Raw genomic sequence first — 22,260 nt, 5'->3', positions numbered from 1 at the left:
GCACAAATATGATGAAATATGAACAACCAAAACCAAATCACGTAGAGTATGAAGAATGGATATGAAAAACAAAACAGATTCCCATGCTCAAACACATTTTACAATCAGATGCCGTAAGCAATCAACAGCAAATGACACTGGACAGACAAAATTTCATTTTCTTTTGCAATTCGACAGAAGCTCTCCAGAAGCATTTGCTCATTTGTACCAAAAAAACTTTTTGATTCATGAACAGCCTGCGATGTACCAGTAAATTTATCTTCCTCGCACGAAGTTGATTTCGCCCTCTAGATGTTATTTCCAAGCAGTACACACAAGGGAGGGAAGGGTTTTTTTTTTTTAATTCTATGTCACATCAGGGGCTCGGTATTATACTGCTTCCACAGGCAAAGTAAAATGTGTTTGACCTTGCAATCGTGTTTTTCAACTATATACTTACTGTATTTAAAATTAAACAAAGGCTAGTTACATTTCATTGATAAGTAGGGAGGGGTTGCAAAGATGAGAGACTGTCATTTTTTGGGGAGTGGGGGTGGAGGTGTAATTACAACATAAAAGGTAAGGAACAAAGCCATTTATAATGCTTTTACTAGCCTTTTTGTATTCAACAGATTCCTCGGAGCTGGGTTGTCCAAGGACTCGTCATTGGTAGCACCTGCAGAAGGGTTTGTTTCTACAAGCATTTTGGTATCTTTTAAGGTCAAGGAAGCTGAGGAATCTAGTTCAGGGGTGGAAATGCATATCTGGGGTTTGGCTACTTCATCGGTGGAACCTACCGATTCAGCTTTTGGGGCATCAGATGTGGAAACACTTTGCACGAGATGTGTTTCATCACTTGTTGGCTTGCTACTATTCTTTGGTTGAGATGTTATAACTGGGGAAGCGGCTTGCTTTGGTGGCTCTGTTTGCCAGGGGAATCCCATCTTTGGGCGGAATAATGAAGGAGTGATAGTTTTTTCCTCTTGAAACAGGCCCCCAGATAGTGTTTTTAATCCTGAAAAAAGAGAACTGCCTGCTTCTGTTTGAGGACTTGCTGAAGAAGCAGATGTCATTGCTGGGGAAAATAAAGAACCGATTGATTTTCCTGCATCACTCTGTGTTGTGATGAAACCGAACAAAGACTTTGTTTGAGATGGTTCTGCAACCTTTCCAACGTCAACAGGTTGGGCTGTATTTGAATTCTTTTGGACAGATATGTCCTCTTCACATCTTGACTGTTCCTTGGTGAGGATGGGGTTTTCTAAAGTGATGTTTTCCTCAACCGTCGACATTTCTTTTTTTGGGTCATCTATTTGAAAAATGAGTTCACATTTACTTGGAGTAGAAGTTGTATCTGGACAAGAAACCTCAGGTGACACTGCATTATTACTTGCAATGACGCTGGATTCCTCCGGAGTACAATCTGCTTGATTGGAGTCGACAATTTTATTTAAATCTGCCAGGGTACCATTCGGTGCCAAATTGTTATCTGTAACATGTGGTTGTGGGGTTACAATAGTTTTTGTTTTTTGCTCATTTGGTAGTGATTCAGGAGGCTTAGGCGACTGTCCCTTAGGTGTAGCCCCTCCACTACTCCCAAGAACAGTTGTTCCAGTTTGTGATCCTGCAGCCTGGGTAGTGAGACCGCCAAACATTCCTCCAAGGAAAGAACCACCAGACTGTGCTGCTGTGGCAGTCCCTCCAAACAGGCCACCCAATAACGGCCCACTAGTCTTTGGAGCATTAGGCTTGGCAGTGGCTTGTCCTCCGAACATTCCAAAAATGGACCCTCCAGGAGAGGGTGCAGTACTGCAAGTATTAGACTGGAGATCAGAACCCTTGTTTAAATTTCCAAATAAATTTCCACCTGAGTGGGGAGGTGCTGTTTGAGTGTTAGAACCTCCAAAAATACTGCCAAGAAGTGAAGCTCCAGGTTGGCTAGCAGCTGCTTGGGGTGCTGATCCTCCTAGTCCAAAAAGTGAGCTTCTCTCTCGAGACTGAGGAGCTGCATCAGAAGATACTATCGGTTTAAAAAGGGAGGTCATAAAACCTGTAACTGTTTCTGTTGATGAACTTTCAACATATTTGTCTGACGCTGGTGTCTTTTGTTGCTCCTCACCCACCGGTGTAGGTTGCATCTCCCCTTTATTTTTAGGTGGTGGTTTATCTTGCGTAGGCTTTTCACTTACAAGCGTAGCGCTGGCAGGTTCTTTCGCGAGAATGCAACTTTCAGATTCAGCCTCATTATCTGCTACGGTTGGTTTGTCTGTTTTGTCACAATGGTCATTGCTGTTGCCATCTTTTATAAGTATGCTTTCTACTGGAAGCAGGTCTGTAATAGCAGCTTTCTGTAACGTTTCTGGCTGTTCTTCACTTTGAGGGACATTGGTAGTTGTAGAAGATTCTTGACACACTGGAGCTGGGACCGTGTTATTGTCATTAAATGTTTTTTGAGTAGTGGTGGTCTTGCCATCATTTACATTTGGTGTAACTGTTGGTGTGGACGATGCAGGTGAAACAGGATCTTTACACGACGAACGCAAACTACTACCAGGTAATTCAACCGAGACTGAGGCTTCAGGTAAATGGTCAGTCGTCTGTGCAGTAGCTGATCTTCCAAGAATGCCTTCCACTACAGAGCTACTCTTTTGAGGTACAATAGTTTGTGTGGTAACCCCACCAAAAAGTCCACCCAATGCCCCACTGGCCTGTGTTGCTGTGGTTGATGCTGCAGGAGCTCCGAATATGCCCGCTAAAATAGACCCTCCAGTCTGAGATCCAGCTGTCCGAGTAGCAGATCCACCAAATAACCCTCCAATCAAGGATTCCCCTGCTTGAGGTCCGGCGGTCTGTGGAACAGAACCACTATTCTTTGTGGGTACAGTAGGCTGCTGACTAGGCCCTCCAAATAAACCACCTAGAAATGATCCTCCAGGCTGAGAAGCTGTTTGGGGTGATGATCCTCCAAACATAGCCCCTAATAGAGACCCTCCAGACTGAGATCCGGGTTGCGGGGAGGAGGTTCCAAACACTGAAAATATACTTTTAGCTTGTGCATCCTTGGGCTCAGATGTTTTTTCTGTAGGAGTTGGACCTTTTTGGCTTTCACTAGTGGGTTCACTAGTAGGCCCAGAATATAATGAAAGCAAGCCTTTTGCTGGACTGTCTGAAAGGAATTCTGTTTTCGAAGATGCCTGACCTTTTTCCCCGAACATAGTTGGTGGTTCCTCAATGGAAGCAAAATCTTCAGGTATACTTTTAGTGATTGTTTTCTTCATGAGAGCTATAGATTCAGAATTTGGTTCAGTTGATGAACTATCAGTGGATTTCATTTCAAAACCAGAACTTAAAGTGCTGTGATTCAAAGCTGCATTTGTATTAATAGATTGGAGTTCCTTTGAGTTAATTTTTTCATTGCGCCCCGAACAATCATTTGAAACTTCATTTACATGTTCTGGAACCAAGGTGCTGGACGCAGATGGACTTTGGGAAGACTGCGGTGCCTCTTTGCTAGCAGAATTAATGCTAGGTAACACTTTAGGAGGTGGGTGTTTATGTGTCCCAATGTCTAATACAGCAGAGGGTATCGTTTTACAAGGTTCTTGGGATGGTGCAGCTGTATGCCCTCCTGCTCCTGGTGTTTGAGAGGCATTGGGGGTACTAAACATGGAGAACAAGGATTTTCTGGGCCCTTCACTTGAGGTAGACAACCCACCCAATATCCCTCCCAGAATGGATGTGGCTTGTTGCCCTTGGGCTTGAGGCTGGTGCTTTGGTTGTGTTTGAGCCCCTCTTTGTTGTTGAGCTTGTGGTTGAATTATTTTTGGTTGTGGGGATGAGGCCATTGGGGACTTGGCTGGGGTGGGACTAGGATCGCTAAACATTGAAAACAGACCCTTCACTGGGTTTTCAGTTGAACTTGATGATCCTGAGATAATTCCCCCTAGAAGAGATCCTGTTTGAGATTGAGACTGTTGAGAGTTTGTACCACCAAACAATGAAAATAAACCTGTCGGCTGGTCTTTTGGAAGACTATTTCTCTGTTGTGGCACCTCATCTGTGGTCTTTGTTTGAGAAGGAGGAGAAGGAGTGGAATGTGATCCTCCAAACATTGTTAATAAACCTTTACCTGGAGAGTCAACTTGAGGATCATGTGGAGTGGTGTTTGGGGCATTTGCTTGAGAAGGACCAGAGCTAGGTGTAGATTGTGCTGCATTTGAGCCGCTTAACACTGACAATAAACTTTTACCGAATGACTCTTCTTGTGGAGCTGGAGATGACTTCGTTGTTTGATTTGTAGGTCCAGGCTGCGCTGTTGATGTTGATCCTGTTAGAATTTCTCCAAGGGAAAATCCAAAGAGGCCACCAGAAGGTTTTGTTTTGTTTTCTTGTTTTGTCGGTTCAGTAAGTGATGAAGCTTTAGATTGGGTTGCAGAAACGCCCTTAGCAGTGGAAGAGAATGCTTCAGGTTTTTGGGAGGGGGGGTCTTTTTGTGGCCCAGATGTATCACTTTGGTTCAGTGTTTGCTGTCTCTGTATAACCTTAGGTCTTGCTTCGGTTTGCCTGGGTGCATCTTTTCTCTGAGGTGTAGAGGGATCAATATTAAATAAGCTGCTAATTGATCCAAATATATTTGATACTCCTGTCGGCTCTTTATTTTGGCCAGCACTTGCTTGTGAAGAAGCAGTGTTTCCAGTTTTGATTTGCTGATTGACAAATGTCTGTGAAACCTTCGGCGACTCTTGCTTGGGTTCATCTATACCAACTGCAGATTTTAGAAAATTCATGAACCCTGGTTGCTCATTGGGTTTTTCGACCGTTTTATCCACTGGCCTATCAGTTGTGAGTTGAGGGAGCCCATCTTTAATTTGAGATTCTTTTGATCCCAGTGGTGCTTTGGGGATCTCTGTTGTGTTTTGTCGTGGCAACCTCGGTTTCTGTGAATTGGAATGTGATTGTTTTGGTGAAGGCGTCACTTGATTATTTGTTAAAATGGTGGGGAGAATTCTTCGTGGTGCATTTTTTTCTGAACTTACAGATGGACTTTCTTCTTTGACGATCTTTGCCTTCAAACTTTGTAAGCCAGACGAAAACACATTTTTAGAATGTTTATCAGTTAAATTGGCAGGATCCCTTTGATTAGAGGAAGATAAGCTAGTTGTTTTTGATTCAACTGTAGTACTTTTGCCCACAACAGATGAGATAAGAGAAGAAATCTTTTTGATCTGACGATTTGGTTGTTCTTCTCCTGGAGCCACTCTCTTTCTCCAGTCTTCTTCTGATACATCATCAACATGTTTTACAGTAACACCAGTGGATGGACGGCGTTGTTGGCTAGGCTGGTAACACTTGTAAAGTATCTGCTCATTCGATCTCACAGTGGCAGTAGAATTCAAGGAAACGGCAACCTTTTGAGCAAGAAATGTCCTATTTTCTTGGCTATTCCACTGAGGACCCTGACGGTCTTTATTATGACATGAAAGGTCAATGACATACTTGCATTGGTCCTCTGAGGGTTGCCTTGGATCCATACGAACTTTGTTTAATGTGTAAGATGTGAAATCTATACCTCGCTGCTCTGGTGACAAAAAAGAATTTTCAAACATTTGAGCGAACTGCTGAAGATTAAGGTTCATGATCTGATTTCCTTTTCGATATGCAGCAGACAAATCTAAAGGGGCATTAAGGAGTTGCGATTCATTCAGATCTTGACCAGGCAACCACAGAAGTTCATCCTCATTATATAATGGAATTTTGAAGCCACACACTAAAACCATTTCATTGAAAAGCAGAGCGCTGGGAAAGCTACCACATGCATTTCCAGAAGAATTATCTTCAGGGGAACATGCGTACACATATTCACCTGCTGAATCTGTGAGCAGGGCGTAAATGTACTCATGATCAGTATAGACAAAGTAACCACAGTCACCATCTTCAGCTGGCCACCACATTCCTTGCTCCAAAAGCGCAAGCCACTGCTGATACCATTCAGTGTCTTCAAAGTATATCGAATCGTCCATGTCATGACTCACACTTGAGGGATAATTTGAGTATTTCAAGTGACTGAATTGACATTGACTTGGCTGAATCGCGTGATTATCAATCCCATGCTGCCAGTTCGCTGAATAAGACAGGCTTGGAGCGGTCTCCTCATAATAGCCTTCATGATATGCAATACCGTTCAAGCTGTAAGTGCTGCTGTCATTACATGAATGCCATTTCCCAAGAGTTGGTGTAGTGGGTTTAGTTGTTAAGTTCAATATTCCCTGTTCACTGGATGAATGCTGTAGGTTGCCCAACTCTTCACGGCTATTCCACGCTCTCTGCGGGTAAGAACCCTCATTCCTGTTGCCATTAGAAAAATATGGCTCAAGTTTCTCATTATGACAAATATCACCTTGCCAGGTGGTAGAGGAAGTAAGCTGCTGATTGATCTTTGGAGGGCTGTAGCCAAACGGAAAAGCTTGCAATGACAAGTTTTCATAGCTCTGAGCATAACCCGAGTCTTCTCCTTGGAATTGACGATTCAAAGATTCATTCTGAAACTGCTGCCATATTGTACTGCTATGGATCCACTGGTTTTCATCATAGGAGGGACTTATTTGATAAGGAGAAAGATGACCATTATAAATATTTTGGCTTGTTGGTTCATACAATGAGGGCATGCTTCCACAAATGTATGGTTCAATGGTCTTTTGGGAAAATTTTGTATGAGAAGACGGAGAGCAATATAATTGAGGTAAATTACCAGCACTGAAGGATGAGTATGTTGCATGACTCTGAAGTGATCTTGCAAAAGTAGTTGATGTTCTCAAGTCTAGACTATCAGAATCAATTGACACAGGTGCATTTTTGAAATCATGTCTGCTTGGTCTTGGAATTAAATAATTTGGATCACTTGTTTGACTGTCACTTCTCTCAGCGCACTTTGTCAATCTAGATGAGGGATAAATTTCCTCAGTACTCTGGCCTAGCATATCATGCTGTGAACGGGCGATAGGTTCCATAGTAACCTTTTTATTTTCACGTCCCGAAAAGTAACTTTGTTGGGCAGTTGGTGGCGTCTTCTTGTCGTCAAAGCGGTTTTGTGACGATTTCTGAGTCAAATCTGGCTGTGTCTGCAATGTTGTCTTATTTTGGCCTGCAAATGTATTGCCCTTTTGTGAGGACAGTTGCTCTCTTGATGGATAGCACGTTGTGTCATGGTCCTTAGAGGATTTTGTTAACTTGTTAAACAAATCAGAGAGCACTCCAGATTGATTTGCGGTCTCTTTGTCTCGTTGATTAAATTGGGTTTTTTCCACATGAATCAGTTGCTCTCTCTCCTGAATTTTGGATTGTTGGGGAAGCTTTTTCTGCGTGAAGGACGTCAATGGTCGAACAGAACCACTTGCTTGGCTATTTTCTTTCGAGTGATCATGTGATTGACTTCGTTCACAACCTTGAATGTTCCCCACTTGAGGGTGCTCATTGCTCGATATGCTTTGGACAATTCCACGAGGTTGCATTGATGGGGGCTGTTCTGTGCTTATGCTATCAGCAGATGCAAATTTAAAAAGACCTGAAAAGATACCACCTTGTTTGGAGGATGGTTGCTTAACTGGAACTGTTTGTTGCCGGGGAAACCTTGATTTATTTGCTTCCTGTTGGGTATTCTGTCTTGCTGTTTGATTCCTGATGTTTGCTCCTTGATTTGGACTTTGCATGTCAAGTTGGATCACATTACGTGTATCACGCTCTTCTGATGTGAATGTTGGCTTTTGTGGATGTTGCATTTTCTCAGGCTGACCAGAGGTTGTGTTTTTAGATGGGTGCTTGCAAGGCATGTTTCCTTGATGCTCATCTTCAGAAATGTGTGCATCGTGTGCGACATTTTCTGTTGATGAAAACTTCAGCAAACCAGACAGAAGCCCTCCCCTCATTTTCTGTTGTTGGGTAACGTGACCGGACATCTCTGGGGATGTACTACTTTCAGTCAGTTGGTGGTTAAACGGACCTGGCTGTAGCGTACTGTTTGAGACTTCTCCACTTGAATCAAGCATTCCAACTTGCTTCGGCTGAGTGCAGCTCATAGAAGACTCCTCAGGGGAGCTCCCTTTAAAAAATCCTGACAAAAAGCTTTGATTTGGCGCTTGCTGTTGCATCTGATTATGTATTCCTGTTGTTTTCAGATTTGATACATGTTGTGGGTGTGAGGCAGGTGACACATTGTTCTGAGATTGGTTTGAGGTGGTGGGAGCAGAAGCAGGGCTAAATATGCTGGAGAACCATCCCTTTTCTGCGTTTTTCTGGGGTGTGCCAGAATTTTGCTTAAAGGCATTGGATGTTGAAGTTGATCCTTGCCGTGATTGCTCTGGAGTCGTTGCGTTTCCAGGAGAGCAAACATCATCACTGGAAGCAAACTTTAAAAATCCAGACAATATCCCTCCTTCGGTTTTTGGTTGTTGCTGAGTAGTGACAATTTCAGAGGATAGTGAAGGCAGTTGACGCTTTGTATTTGATAATGATTCATTATACGGTTTCTGAAGTCCCGGCTCCTCGGGTGATCTAAATATTGGATAAACTGCCACAGGTGACGCTTCATGAGCAGGGATGGAAGAAAAAGGTGTGATCAGTGAACTAATCGACTTCCTTAGACTAAATAAATTGGTGCTTTCTGATTGCATTTCACCAATTGGTTTAGCAAAAGACGCATTGTCTTTGTTTGGATTGCCTTCCTTAAGAGGTTTATCGTGATAAACAGTACGACGATCAAGATGTGAATCACTTTGATAATATGATGGCTTGGGTTGTTCCTTGTGTTCACTTGAGTTTATACTATCGTTTGATGAAAACAGCTTTAAAGGATTTAATTTCCCCAGAACTGAACTTCCTGGACCGTGAGGTTTTGTTCCCAAGTCTTGGTTGTGCACCTTTAGATCAGGAGTACTTGCACAAGATTGTTCGTCAGTTTCACTCTGCATCTTGGCCTTCCAAGATGTTTGTGAAGGCAAAGTGAACACATTTTCACAAGTTTCCACAGGAGAAACAATTGCTACAGGCGTAGAGCTGTTCGATTTAGGAATAAAGGACAGCAGTTTTGTTATGCCAGACTGTGGTGGCAGTACAGACGACGGTTTTGAATCAACGACAGACTGCTTGGGGCTCCCACCGACTCTGTCCGTGAGATTACTGAATAAGGAGCTCATCGCATTTTTTACACTTGCAACTCCAGTTGGAGTATGCGATTGATTTTCGCTTTTTGGATCCCTTAAAGTGGTGTGGTCATCTCCAACAGAATCTGTTCTGTTGCTTCCTTGAGATGATAGCCTTGATTTGCTTGATTTTGGAAGTGAACCATATTTGCTGATTTCCTCTTCTTTCTCTGCGAGATATTCGGAAACAGTTTCAACGAGACATTGTAGCTCATCCATTGGGTCTACGTATTCTTCACTCAGGTCATCCACAGGTGAAAGCACTGCTTCGGGTACCCATCCACCACGTTTAGATTTTCTAGACTTTTCCTGAAATCCCTGAGCGTTGTCCACGTCACTATCATAAGAGAATGTTTTGTCCCTTCGGTGTCTTGAAATTATTGTGGGCATTTCTTCTGCAGAAAAAGGAATTTCATCAAATTCCTCTTCGGCTCTGGAAAAATTGAGATGGTCTCCAGAATACATCAAATCAAAATCAAACGGCGATTGCACCCTTGCATCTTGCGCCTTTTTGTAAGCGACATAATTTTCTAAGGTGACATCAAGTTCATTTTTCGCCCACATTCTTGTCTTATAGAGAAGTCCATTTTTGCATTGCTGGGGACAGGATGTTATGTGCTGCCTCTCTTCCTGGAGCAGAAATGTATCTCCTCTTTTCCCACGGTGCATTCCAACATCTGGGGGAAAAGCCCCTGCGCTCACGTTGTGCGCCTCTCGATTGTGAAAACCACCTGTGTCCCTGATTTTTTTCTTTCTCCGGCGATCTATCGTGTCATAGCCCTCAGGATACATTACAGGCACACAATTGATGTTTTGAGTATTTTGAACAGCTAAGATTGGTGGTTCGAGGTAAGGCTTCATCATTTGAGCAGTGTTTGGTTGAGCATCTAAAAAGTCACTCAGCTGAGGCTTTGCTCGCCTTTTGTATTTGCTTTCCCAATCTTCGCAACCCATGCCAGAATCTACAGGTATAATTCTGACTCGTCCTTTTTCATTTAGTGACCTGATTTAGTTTAAAGCAAATGATGAAAACATTAGGGAGAGGGAAAAGCAAAGACAAGAAAAGAAGAAGCAGAACAAAAAAAAACAAAGCAAGCAAAGAAAATATGTTTAGCAGTCTGAAAAATGCAACAAACTTTCCAAGCAAAAGTGAAGACTGGTTCGATATACTTCGAAACAGATATTAGTAATTACACCAATTGACCCAGAATACAGTACGAAAAATATTACTTTTAACAAACATAAAGGAAAAGTAGATGGAAGTAGCGATGTGTTAAAGCTTTTTGTTTGGTTGAATGAGTCAAGTATACCTGCATCTCTGATCTCGGTATTCCAGTTCAAAACTGTGCAGAGAGTCGGTGCATGAGTCTATGTGGTGGTGTGGCCGAGGCCCAATGGGATACTGGTGCACGGAAGAGTTGGGCTGAGCTGTTGTATGGAAACGTGGTGGCAAACTATTACTAGTCTCACTGCGGTAGTCGCTATCCCGGTCATCTACTGCACTGTCCTGGTCGTCCAAAGCTGCAACAAAAGGGAACATCTTATTGCCTGAAACACATGTAAAACGTTTTTTTTTTTTTTTCAATGATGGTAAATCCTTCAATACTTTGGGTTATAATCACAATCTGAGAATGCTGAACGTATAAACCACCAACCAGTGGAAATGTATGAAGAGTGCATTCTGTCAATGCAATGATACTTCATACAGATCCTTTAAATATCACCCTTCTTTTAAGACGTTTTCTTGACAATGACGTCAAATTGTCAATGTGAGTGTGAATTGATGCCTGTCAATGCGATGTCTATGCTACCTGACCATAGGCTCCAGCTCAACCATGACTCTGAGCGGGAAAAGTGGTCAAAAACTGGATGGATGGAAATGGTATAAAACAATAATTAGAGGTATAAAATCTATTTAATCAGCAGAAAGCAAGGAAAAAAAATAGAGGGTGGGAATAAGAGTGTTGAATTATTGAGGATCAGCAGGTGTAAAGGGGAAAAACAAACGCTTACTATAGAACTACAGTGGCCATAAAAAGTCTACACACCCCTGTTCAAATAAATGCCAGGTTCCTGTGATGTAAAAAAAATAAAAATAAAATAAATAATAAATCAAGCTGAATCATTTACAAAGAAAAATCCACCATCAATGTAACATACTGTATTTTACAACACATTTGAAAGAAATAAAACATATTTTCGAGGGAAAATAAAACAAACTTTGAGATAAGTGTGCACACCTTGTTAAAACGGGAGGATGGGGCTCTGTTCACAATTAACCAATCATGTTAAATGGAAACCAGGACACACCTGCCACCGGTCACAGTAAAGCAGCTGCGTTTAATCCTAAATTAATTTCAGATCACATGCCATGTAAAAAGCTTCCACGGCATCAAAAGGATCACATTGTTACAAATTAGCAGTCAGTAAAAGTATATAAAAATGGATGATGCACTGTAGTCTCATTTTGATGAAATCACAAAATTCTGGCATTTGAGAAGCGGTGGGTGCACTTTTTATATCCAATGTATATGGACAAAATGCTTTTGGGGAATATGGAATTATGGCATGCATAGGGGCACTGAGGATTGGCTAGGGGAATAATTTCATTACATACTGAGTGAGTCAGCCCATCCGAAATAGTTGCCTGGTGAAAGTGCAAATAATAAAAGAAAGAGGCAAAATCAAGGAGGAAGGGGAAGTGAAAATTAAATATTGTGGTGTCTGTGTTTTTACTAACAATGGAAGAATTGTGAATACCCACCAATGGCTGTAAAGACCTCTGTTACCAAACTGACATGCAAGCAAGCTTTTAACAATGTCAGTAGGCTGACACAATTATGAATGAATATATTTTAGTAATAAAACTAGACAAATAATTTTTTTAATAAGAACTACAATTGTATTGAAAGGAAAAGAAAGGAAGAGCAAATGAATGACACAACCTGTTTTACAATATAGAAGAAATGGCTCCCTCTAGTGGCTCAAAGTAGGAATTACTCACAGCACTGCGAAGCGGTCGGGGGCATTGGATGACTGTCAATATCGCCTGGAAGAGTGTACTGCATGTGAGACAAACACAATAACATGCACATTAGTCAATACAAAAATTACCTTTACAACTGGATGACAACCGGCATGTAATTCGTTGTCACCTTTCAAATAAACTAATTCAACCTATTCAAAATTTTCTACCTCATCATGGATTTCCATTGAATTGATTTGTTCTAGTTTGTCAGTCCAGTACTGAGCTTCATTTTCTGGGATGTCTGGTGGCAAAATTCATGAAAATAGGTTAGTAAAAACACTGTCACATTAACTTGTCGCATATTTATAGAAATATCTGCACATACAAACACAATAGCTCAACCGACCAAAGCAACAGAGGAGGTGTGGAAATTAATGTGTTAAATGCAATTTTCTTTAAAAAGCAATATGTTTTTATTGTGCAATTAATTAATTAATTGTTTTTCGTGTTACTGCTGCGCTCACATTGGCCTCACAGGGGTAGTGTGGTGCACAGATGTAGATAGAGTAATTTGTTACTAGGCCGGAAGAAGAAAGTTGTGACTAAACTGTCCAAAATTAAAACTTGTTTTTCAAATAGAAGTGAAATTCATAATACATTTAGATTTACATTGTGTGTTAAACGAGCTAATTTATGAAAGGACTATGAGTAAATGTAAAATGTGTGTCATTTTTTTTATTGCGTGCTTAGTTTTACAGTTACTGTTGTTTCTTTCTTGAATTTGAAATGTTGCAACATCTGCACAAGGCAAGAATGATTATCCACTCAAGTTGAGTTGAGAGTAATAAAAACTCGAAAAAATAAATTTTCATTGTACATTAAGAGCAGTGCAAAATGTATGATTCATTCGCTATTAAACATCATAATCGATTGACAGTCCTAGTATGAAGCCTTTTAGCAGATGAGGAGACTGAAAAGGCCCAATAACACATTTGGGCCTGAAGGTGAATAACATTATGTGGAATGAAGTTACGGGAAGAAACAATGCACGTTAAAAATAAGAACAAAATAGAATAATAATGTTTTTCAAGTCTTTGCACAAATGCTGAATACTGAGTTTTGACTCGAGTTTATCTGGTTTTAAATTAATTAATAAGTCTCGGGTGAAAGCGGATGCCAGAAAGCCAGTATAAATATAAAATACCAGTTTGTGTGGACATGCATTTACTGACAATGTCAGCTTCAGTTAACATGATACAGCCGTTCATTATCCATGACGTCAGTGTTTCTGGTGTATGATGAATTCCCCAAAAAACAAACAAAAGAGATTTACACTGTATATTCCTACCCTGGTCAAAAGAGCACCAGGCTGCATGATGACGTCCTCAATCTGTGAGTCATGCCCAAGGCAATTTCAAAACCAGCTGCTGACATTTCAGTCCACTAAGATTCGGTGGGTCCTGGCTGATTTGCTCCAGGTTACCACGAATAGGGTTCCACGTATTCTACTTTCTTGAGCACGTAACAACCACACAATATATTAAGAAGAAGCACCTGAGCTTTTCAAAGCAAATCTGAAATAAAATCCAAGCAAAAAAAAAAAAACGTCCACATTAAGATGACAATATTCTCTCACCAAAAGGCAGCTCAAAGCGAGTGTCCAGTAAGAGTCGATGAGGCGTCGGATTTTTGGTGCCATATATCTCATCGGCTTTCATCAGGACCTCTGCATCCAAGAGAAGCCATTCACCTTGGCCCTCCTGCAATTGGGGATGCGGAAGCACATTTTCCAAAAATCCATCAGAGACCAGCTTCATGAATTTAAAAAGCATCTGAAATCATGGATTAGGACTAACAAGCCCCCCCCCCCCTTTTTTTTTTAAACAGTCCATATAGAAGAAAACACAAACTGCAGGTCCGACACTGCAGTAAGTACAATAAGACACAGCATCGCACAATATAATTTTATGAATATCTGTTCCCATTCTAACCTCCTCTGATTGTTGAATCCGCTTCAAAGGGATCCAGGCTGTCCCCACCATGGTGTCCCAGATGAGACCTTTGTTCCACACCTCAACAATGAGCCCGAGATCCAACCGGTTGATCTCGCTGCGGAAAAGAAACAAAAACATTTTAATATCTTCAAAATGAGGAGCACTAAATCAGGTGAACACGTGTCACAAGAAATGAAGCCTTTAAGGTTTGACATGAGAATCACTACAAGATCCAGACCAGATCTCTGATAACAAAAAGATTGCTCCCGTTTTTGTTCAACATTAGTCCAATCCATTCACCTCTCTATTCAAATGGTTCAAATCCTGCCTGATGGCAGCAAATTGGACATTAATTTTTTGAAAGGGAGCCGGGGTAACAAAAGCATTTGCATACTCTCATCTGTGGTAGTTTACCGCTCTCTCTGGGCCAATCAAAAGGAAGATGAGAGAAAGGACAATCAAAGTGAACAGCTCATTGACAAAAAAGCTCAGGGCTGAGGGAGGGAGAGTGGTTCACGCGGAGTATCCATGGTGTCCAGGTGCAGAGATAAAGACTTTTTTGTATCGCAGGCTCAAACAAGATAGAATAAATCAGTCATGCAGGGAGAATAATTTAAAGTGACAGAATAGGGGCTTTTAGGTTCTCATTTCAAGTCTCTAAACAAGGCCTCTTCAAATCGGTACTTGCTGGTCAAGTAAACAAAATCGCCAATCATTTGTGTTTGCATGTATCATTGTCTAAAAGTGTTGGATCTTTTTGATATAGCGCTTGTATTGACGAGCGGTGGACTTAATAATGTGCCATGAGCAACACATAACATCCGGCGGGTAGTCTCTGACATCATCACGTATTGGATTTTATTTGAGTCAGGTGGTCACGTGTTGGCTTTTAGTGTACACACACTCCTGTTACTCCTATTGCAGGGTTTGGAACAACAAACACCGGCGCAATGTGAGTGCTAACAAAAGACAAAGATCCTTGCAAGCTCATGCTCGCTCTCTGATTACTGCGGGTACATTTCACAAAATATGAGGAGGAAATTAAGCAGATGAAGAACAAGGAGGAAAAATGCAGTTACAGTTCACTCATCTTGAAAAGACTGCCAACCTTTCGGGGTTTTTTTTTTTCTTCTTAAGATAAAGTGTACAAAGTACAGCCTAAAAAAATAACCACTTTAATATCTTCTAAATTCATTTACTCACAACATGAAATCTTGTTCCCAGGAAGGCTGATCCCCTCGCACGTTGATTGTCGTGCTTTTGACATTCTGCACCTTCAGTGTCACGTAAGTGTTGAATTTGTCTGAAATAAGGTTGAAATGACACAGAGTTACTCAAACAATGCTTAAAGGGCGACTTAAAAATAAATAAATAAATAAAAATCAACATGACCAAGGCGCTTTTATTGAAGACGGTCACAACATGTGATAATATTTCAAACAACTATACCGATATGATCACTGACAAAAAGTTACATTTTGTTGAACAGTTGGCCTTTTTTGAGTATTGGTATTGCCCGGACTCTTTTTGACTTTGAGGCTGGATTAAAGTAGCAAAATGCAAATACAACAATAATAATAATAATAATTAATAATAATTTGCCCTTTATTAGTCCCACAATGGGGAAATTCGAGATTCGAACCCAGGCCTCCTGGGGAGACTGGGTCCTGAACGCGGCGCCTTAGACCACTCGGCCAACTGTCACACCCAGCGATTGTGGCCACTCAGGAAGTATTACCGAAGTAATAAACCAGTTGTCAGCACTGGGCGTCGGTCAGGGATTAACTCGGTGTTCACACTCTGGTCGGAATCAAAGTTAAAAAACAACAAAAAAAACATGAGCATGTTTCGTTTGCAAAGCATTCCCATCAGTATTTTTAATCATCTGACAAATGGCCGTGCAGTATTATAAATGTCATTTATGAACATTTATTCATGAATATCCATTTTCCTCAAACGAGATATCATGAACAACTTTTAAATTTTAAACTCCGTAATCAACCCTTTCCCTAAAGAAATTAAACGCAAACTTAACCTTCTGGATGGAATTGCAAGTATGCGTACACAAACGTACACACACACCATGAGAAAAATAAGCAAGGTATCAGCTGCTCGGTTGCAGTCTTGCCACACTTTAATGTTGCCCCAGAAACACATTGAAAACATTTCATCTCGTTTGTTTTTTTTTTGTTTTTTATTAAACAGCCTGAAACAAAAGAAACGGCACTGAGACACCCTCAGACGCTCAAAGTGCCGTCCTGGCTACAGTGGCAAAAGCGGCAAAGCACAGACCTTAATCAGTGTCTCAAAGAGATGGAAGCCAAAGAAAATACATTATTCCAAAGGAGCCAGGGGGATACTCAAAGCAATTTTCTAATTAGATTCATATCATTAGCCCGGGATTTGAGCCACACTTGGGCTGGCGACCATGAATAGAAGAGATAAGATAAAGCAAGAGGATGTATGGATTAGATGAACACTGCTGAGTACTGTAGCTGTGGGGTGTTTGCGGCAAGTATAATTACAAGAAAGACTGACACAGCACAATAGAGAATGGCCAAAGCATGACATATAATAAATTAATTGACTGGACGCAATTGGCAAGAAACTGGGAAGGTGACAGAAGATATGCTGTTGATTAAGTCTCCATCGTGCACACCGACAACTTGGTATTGACATTGATAGGAGTTCATCATTATTATATATTTATGTTTCTTCTTCTTTAAATGCATTTAGAATGGGGGAAGAGTGAGAGGCGGATTTTTGCTATCCACGGGCAAATATATAGAAAGATCTAAAAAAAAAAAACTCGACTGCCAGCAAGAACAGCATTACTGGCATTGTCATATAACGTGGCATGATGCTTTTTTTTTTGACATTTTTTTTTCCTCTTCATCCATTATTGATCAATGCTGCGTTTTTCTTTATAAATTAGTCAGGAAAACTCAGACAGTCGGAAGATTGAATTCTGACCTCTTATTGATGAGAATGCATTCTACGGAAGACTGCTTTTCAGCCTTTGCTGGTCAATTCATCATTCTGCTGTCTGGTTCTGAGCATGTAGTAACTCAATAACAAACAAAAAAAAAAAAAAAATCTGATCAAACTCAAGTTTCCTGAGGGAGTGAGTGTAAAGCCAAGCAGTAGCACGTCCAAGATGATTTATTTTCCCCAGAAAACTGACGTTCCAAAGTGAGGCTCAACTGAAGGTGTGGTTTAAGTACAATGCAAATAAATGTCACAGACCAACTGTGTACACAGAGGAGAAAATGTCAGTGTGTGTTTTTGTGTTTTGTCCAATACAGCACCACGTTTACAATATATTTAGCCTAATTTCAAACCTTTTTCCACCATACCTCACCACTCGAAATCATTTTATTTTTTTTTTCATTCAAATTGAGTACTACCAGTTGTAGATCACATTGAAGTGGGAGGGGGGGTTAAATAATTTATTTTTCTTTTATTTCGCTAAAACTTGCCATTTGAGAAGGGGTGTGGAGACTTTTTATATCCGTTGTATGTTTACACATTGCCTAAGAGACACAAAAGGATTAAGTGTATTATCCATGATGTTTGCTTTGGGGCAGGTGTTACACGTGGTGTGGTCCAGGGGAGGGAAGAGCTTCATAAAATACACACAAGACTCTGAGTAATTATCCAAACTCAATGTCCTCGTGCAACAGAGACCATTCTCCTTAACAAAGGGCAGAGGTCAATTTGTGATTATGAGAGGGGGTAAAATGTCACGAGAACATCAGAAGTTGCTGTGGCTCTGGCAAGGCATGTCACAAGGCTTAAAATAATAAGTGTGAGGTTAAACGAGGGATTGGCATAGGTGGACAGTGAAGGGATTTAGGATTGAGCAGCCAGCGAGTTTAAAAGTCAACCGCACATGCTGGCAGCAACACAGGTTACAGCATTCAAAAGAAAACGTATTATTATTAATTATTTACATTAGAGAGCATTTAAAAGTTCTTAAAAATGCGGTCAACTCAAGAATGGAGTTGTAAATATGTTCTGAATATTATAGCACATTTCAAAGAGAAGGTGCAGTCTTTACCTGATCCTGATAATGGATCTACAAACCAGCCAACACAGGCACAGATAAAAAAAAAAAGTATTTACGTATGAGAAGTCTCTATAACAGAGTGAAACATGCTTCTCAGCAAGTGTTAATCCAGCTAGGACTATTTTACCCTACCTGGGTCTCATTTCATGGTAAACCCGCCTGCAAACAAAGCTAAAGCAAACACTGCAAATGTGTGACCATTCGGAAAAGAAACGTTTGTGAAAGTACTCACCCGAAGATCCATGGAGCTTGGCTTTTTTCACTGCAAATAAAGAATACACAACAGGTTTAGTTAGGGACCCTTAATATTGTAAAGTTCTGTTTCATTGATGACAATTCAAACTTAGAAAGACAGCTCGAGGAGTAAGGAGTATAAAAGGATTGGTGACAAATATCTCATTTCTCAATGTCAAAAGTGAAATAATTTGGTAGAAACAGGAAGCTGCCGCACACGATTTGCCCTTTGCGGGCCACATAAAATGAGGTTGCGGGCCAAATCTGGCCCCCGGGACTTGAGTTTGAAACCTGTGTTACAGAGGGTCTTCTGAAAAATAAAAATAAATAAATAAAAAATGGGGGGGTCTGAACAAAGGCTACGGGGCAATTTTTAACTTGTACGGTGTGAGTGTGTGTGAGTTACATGTCTCTCAGCAGAACTCTGACACAAGTTCCTCCACATATTTGTGATTCATCAATTTGGCCGTTGTTGCTCTGAAGACATTAGTGGTTTTGAACAGGATAGGTTTGAGGTGTGCGGGAAAAACAAGAATGGACCACAGAAAGTAAAGATGGTTATTTTTGGCGCACACGGAACTATATTTAGGCATGAATAACATTGGCATTTAATTGTTATTGAAGTCTGACAACGCCATTAATATGCAAACAATGGAGCCATGACTCATGACACATGATTACACAAACACGAACGCGAACGAACAAACCAGGCTTGTGATGTAATCGCCAGTTACATTTGCATTCAATATGCAGCTTTATGAAAATAGAACTGTTGGAGTTGTTTTTTTGTATTATTAAAAATAAATGTCCTCTTGAATCACAGAGTGGGTTTAATAGAAACCAAAAGTACGGTAATGCCAAGTAAATTCTAGGTGTTTTCCACCATTACCTGCAGGTTTCTGTTATTTCCGTACATCTCATAAGTTCCTGATACCATTCCTGAAGCCTCAGGTGTCACATCATCCCTTGAAAATGTGTTGGCACATGAGACTGTCAGGGGGTGGATCACAAGGCCATTAGAAAAAAAAAAAAAAAAAAAAAAAAAGCAAAAACAGATTTAACAAAGTACTAATAAAAAAAAAAAAAAAAGAGCCTTAACAAGGGGTTAAGTATTTGGTTTATTTTTAGACTGCCCATCTTTATTCTCTTGATGCAGCAATAGAACAATGTTGGTGGGATTGAAGCGCTTTAGAAGGGATTACTGGTGATTGCTGGGACAGTATTCAGGCATACAGTATAACCTACTAAACCTCTGGAGCCTTAGATGGCAGATGGGCCCAAACAGGATGATAGAGGGAAAAACCGCACGTACAGATTTGAATGCAACATCTTCTGCTCTTTCAGTGCACACAAACAACTGTTTACGCACATCTGGGCGCTTCAAGGCTTTAGTATTTGACTGTAAAAATGACTCTTGTAAAACTGTTATTACTGCCGCCAAAATATTTCCTCACTCTGTAATTCCCTTAGAGGTGGAATCGTAAATGGGTTGGGCACTTTCCGCCATCTCTTTCAGTTTAACTCTGTTTCACAGAAGTACATGAGCGGAATTGAACAGTGTCCTTACGCACTCATTTGAATGATGTTATTCCACAGAGGCCTGAGGGTAATAAACCAATAGGCACCAATTGTGGAAACTGATTGTTATCATGGTCTGAATGGGGCCTCCTTGAATCTATTAAGGTGACAATTTGGCTGGGTTAATTCATTGCAACTTCAACCATTTTTCCCTTTTTTGTTAGATTTCTCCCTCTTTGTCATCGAATTATGTATATTTTTTTTTGTTAGCAATACTTCACTGCAATTGTTTGCATTTTAGATGTGACAAAAGGCTGGCTAAAGACAATTTGGTCTCACTGAGACAAATGTGTTCTGTTTGACAAGCCCAGTGGTACTCCGGGCAACGCCCCCTTTGAGCACCTTTTTCCAATATTCGTGAGAGGTGGGGCAAGAGTCAGGCAGACGGGACGGTTACCCTTCAAACATCTCCATTAGTCTCTACCAATGCTAAAGACTATTCTTACCGGTGTCCACAATTAATTAAAAAAAATAATAACTTCTTGTAAAGGAACATTTTAAAAAGTTTATTCGAGGCTTGTCATGCTTTAAAGCCATGCATGTCTATTTCAGGTGGGCTATAGTTAAGAGAAGAAAAGGCTGAAAGGTCTTGATTTTAGGCAATAAAAACACAGTACGACACGCTAATGCTGCATGACGTTAACATTTAAAAGGGCAAACTACCGCTCCATTTGGTAGAATCTGAACTTTTCCAAGATCTGTTCTATCATCACTGGCCCTTGCAGTGGGACAATAATCCATCTGACATAAAACTAAAGACTACAGAGTGATTTGCCCGGTTTCTAACGACATAAAATGGCCATTGGATCGATTTTGGTCAAATGATTATTTATGAGTGTTGTACATATATTAAAAAAAAAAAAAAAACTGAATGAGTAACCCTTGCAGTACTTGTAAGCTAAATGTTACTTTTTTTTTAAAAATAGTTGTGACTCGTTTCCCTTGACTATATAGATTCAATTAAAACCATATTACGACAATATTTTGAGGCAGTCCGACATCCAGTCACAGAATACAGAAGGAAAAAAAAAAAAGCAAAATGGGGGAAAAGAGAGAAACAGAATTGTGCTGCATTTGCGGGAAAACTGGAACAGGAAGTGACATTAGACTCTCCTAATGCTGCTGGCAGCAGTGCACTTCCGCTGGTGCTGGTGCTGGTGGCTATGTTCAGGTGGCGAGAGAGAAGGAGAGAGAGAGCAACAGATGGTCAGGGGATTACATTCACAATCTCTAAGCGCGCTCCCTGCCTCTGCCTCGTTCTCGCATAATTCCACTACGCTGCTTGCTGCTCGACACACTAAACCTCTCCGTGTGCCGTTGTATCATTTCTGATCTCGCAGGGAATCAAATGTTCGTCAGAATCATTTTCTTTCATCTGACCTATCTGGGTTCCAAGCAAGTGGTGTACAATGATGCAACATGAAAACGCTCCATAAAATGCAACACTTTTCGGATAGAAAAAAAAAAAACATCAACAGAGGATGAGTGAATGTTGGTCTGATAGACTGCTTAATTTGACAAAAAAATACTTTAAATTATATTTCTTGAAGTTTACTTTGGTTGTCGCTATTTACGGCCTACATGAAGCAACCATACAGTGTGTTATCCTTTCTATATTCAAAATAAAACGTGTTGCAATGATTTTGGGGATTTCTTTAAAAAAAATATCATAAAATATGTGATAACATGATGAGCATAGTTGGACATTACAATAAAATATTTTAACCATATGCTAGCCAGAAGAAGAGTAACACGCCAACGTAAGGAGGATATACAAGAGATATATGACATCATTATTTTTAAATGAGAATTTATAATTCATAATCGGATCCCCATTTTTTTTTTTACATTTTTTATTTAAAAATACTGGGAAAAAATGAAAATGAATGACTAAATAAATAAGTAAATAAATACATAAAACAACTTTATGCTAAGAAATATTTGACAAACCACAAAGATGGTAAGAACTGAATGAATAAATTTCAAGTCTAACTGTTCTGAAATATTTTTGTGGTGGTCCATGGCTTATTGGCTAAATCTTGACAACAATGATGACAACAATTAAAATTATAACTCACAATTTTTAACAACTCTGGGGTGTTCACACAGTGGTTTGTGCACTTCTCTGCCCGGCCAATTTAAAATAATGTCCTGTTTCTTAATCAAAGGGATGGAAATTTAAAAATGTTTTTCATCTTGGATTACTCTAAAAAAAAAAAAATGACAGCTCGATTGAATATTAAA

At 40.3% G+C, this 22,260-nt stretch overlaps 1 protein-coding gene across 5 annotated transcripts in view; it reads right to left on the bottom strand.

Annotated features, from left to right (window-relative positions):
* LOC148319402 (uncharacterized) overlaps positions 1-22,260 on the bottom strand; it is a 44,873-nt gene that overhangs the window by 19,715 nt on the left and 2,898 nt on the right. For all 5 annotated transcript variants that reach the window (XM_088280755.1, XM_088280758.1, XM_088280757.1 and 2 more), the window contains exons 2-10: positions 18,437-18,466; positions 15,339-15,438; positions 14,133-14,250; positions 13,778-13,901; positions 12,369-12,442; positions 12,178-12,235; positions 11,791-11,820; positions 10,484-10,694; positions 595-10,176 (exon numbers count right to left, since the gene is read on the bottom strand). In XM_088280755.1, the coding sequence (XP_088136881.1) occupies positions 595-10,176; positions 10,484-10,694; positions 11,791-11,820; positions 12,178-12,235; positions 12,369-12,442; positions 13,778-13,901; positions 14,133-14,250; positions 15,339-15,438; positions 18,437-18,466 (10,327 nt within the window). The remainder of the gene's footprint in view (positions 1-594; positions 10,177-10,483; positions 10,695-11,790; positions 11,821-12,177; positions 12,236-12,368; positions 12,443-13,777; positions 13,902-14,132; positions 14,251-15,338; positions 15,439-18,436; positions 18,467-22,260) is intronic.

Source organism: Idiotropiscis lumnitzeri, chromosome 18 (assembly GCF_059441095.1).
Source record: "Idiotropiscis lumnitzeri isolate Australia: NSW breed Sydney's pygmy pipehorse chromosome 18, RoL_Ilum_1.0, whole genome shotgun sequence".
Taxonomy (NCBI): domain Eukaryota; kingdom Metazoa; phylum Chordata; class Actinopteri; order Syngnathiformes; family Syngnathidae; genus Idiotropiscis; species Idiotropiscis lumnitzeri.
The sequence above is the reverse complement of the archived record's forward strand: the minus strand, read 5'-3'. Positions and strand labels throughout refer to the sequence as shown.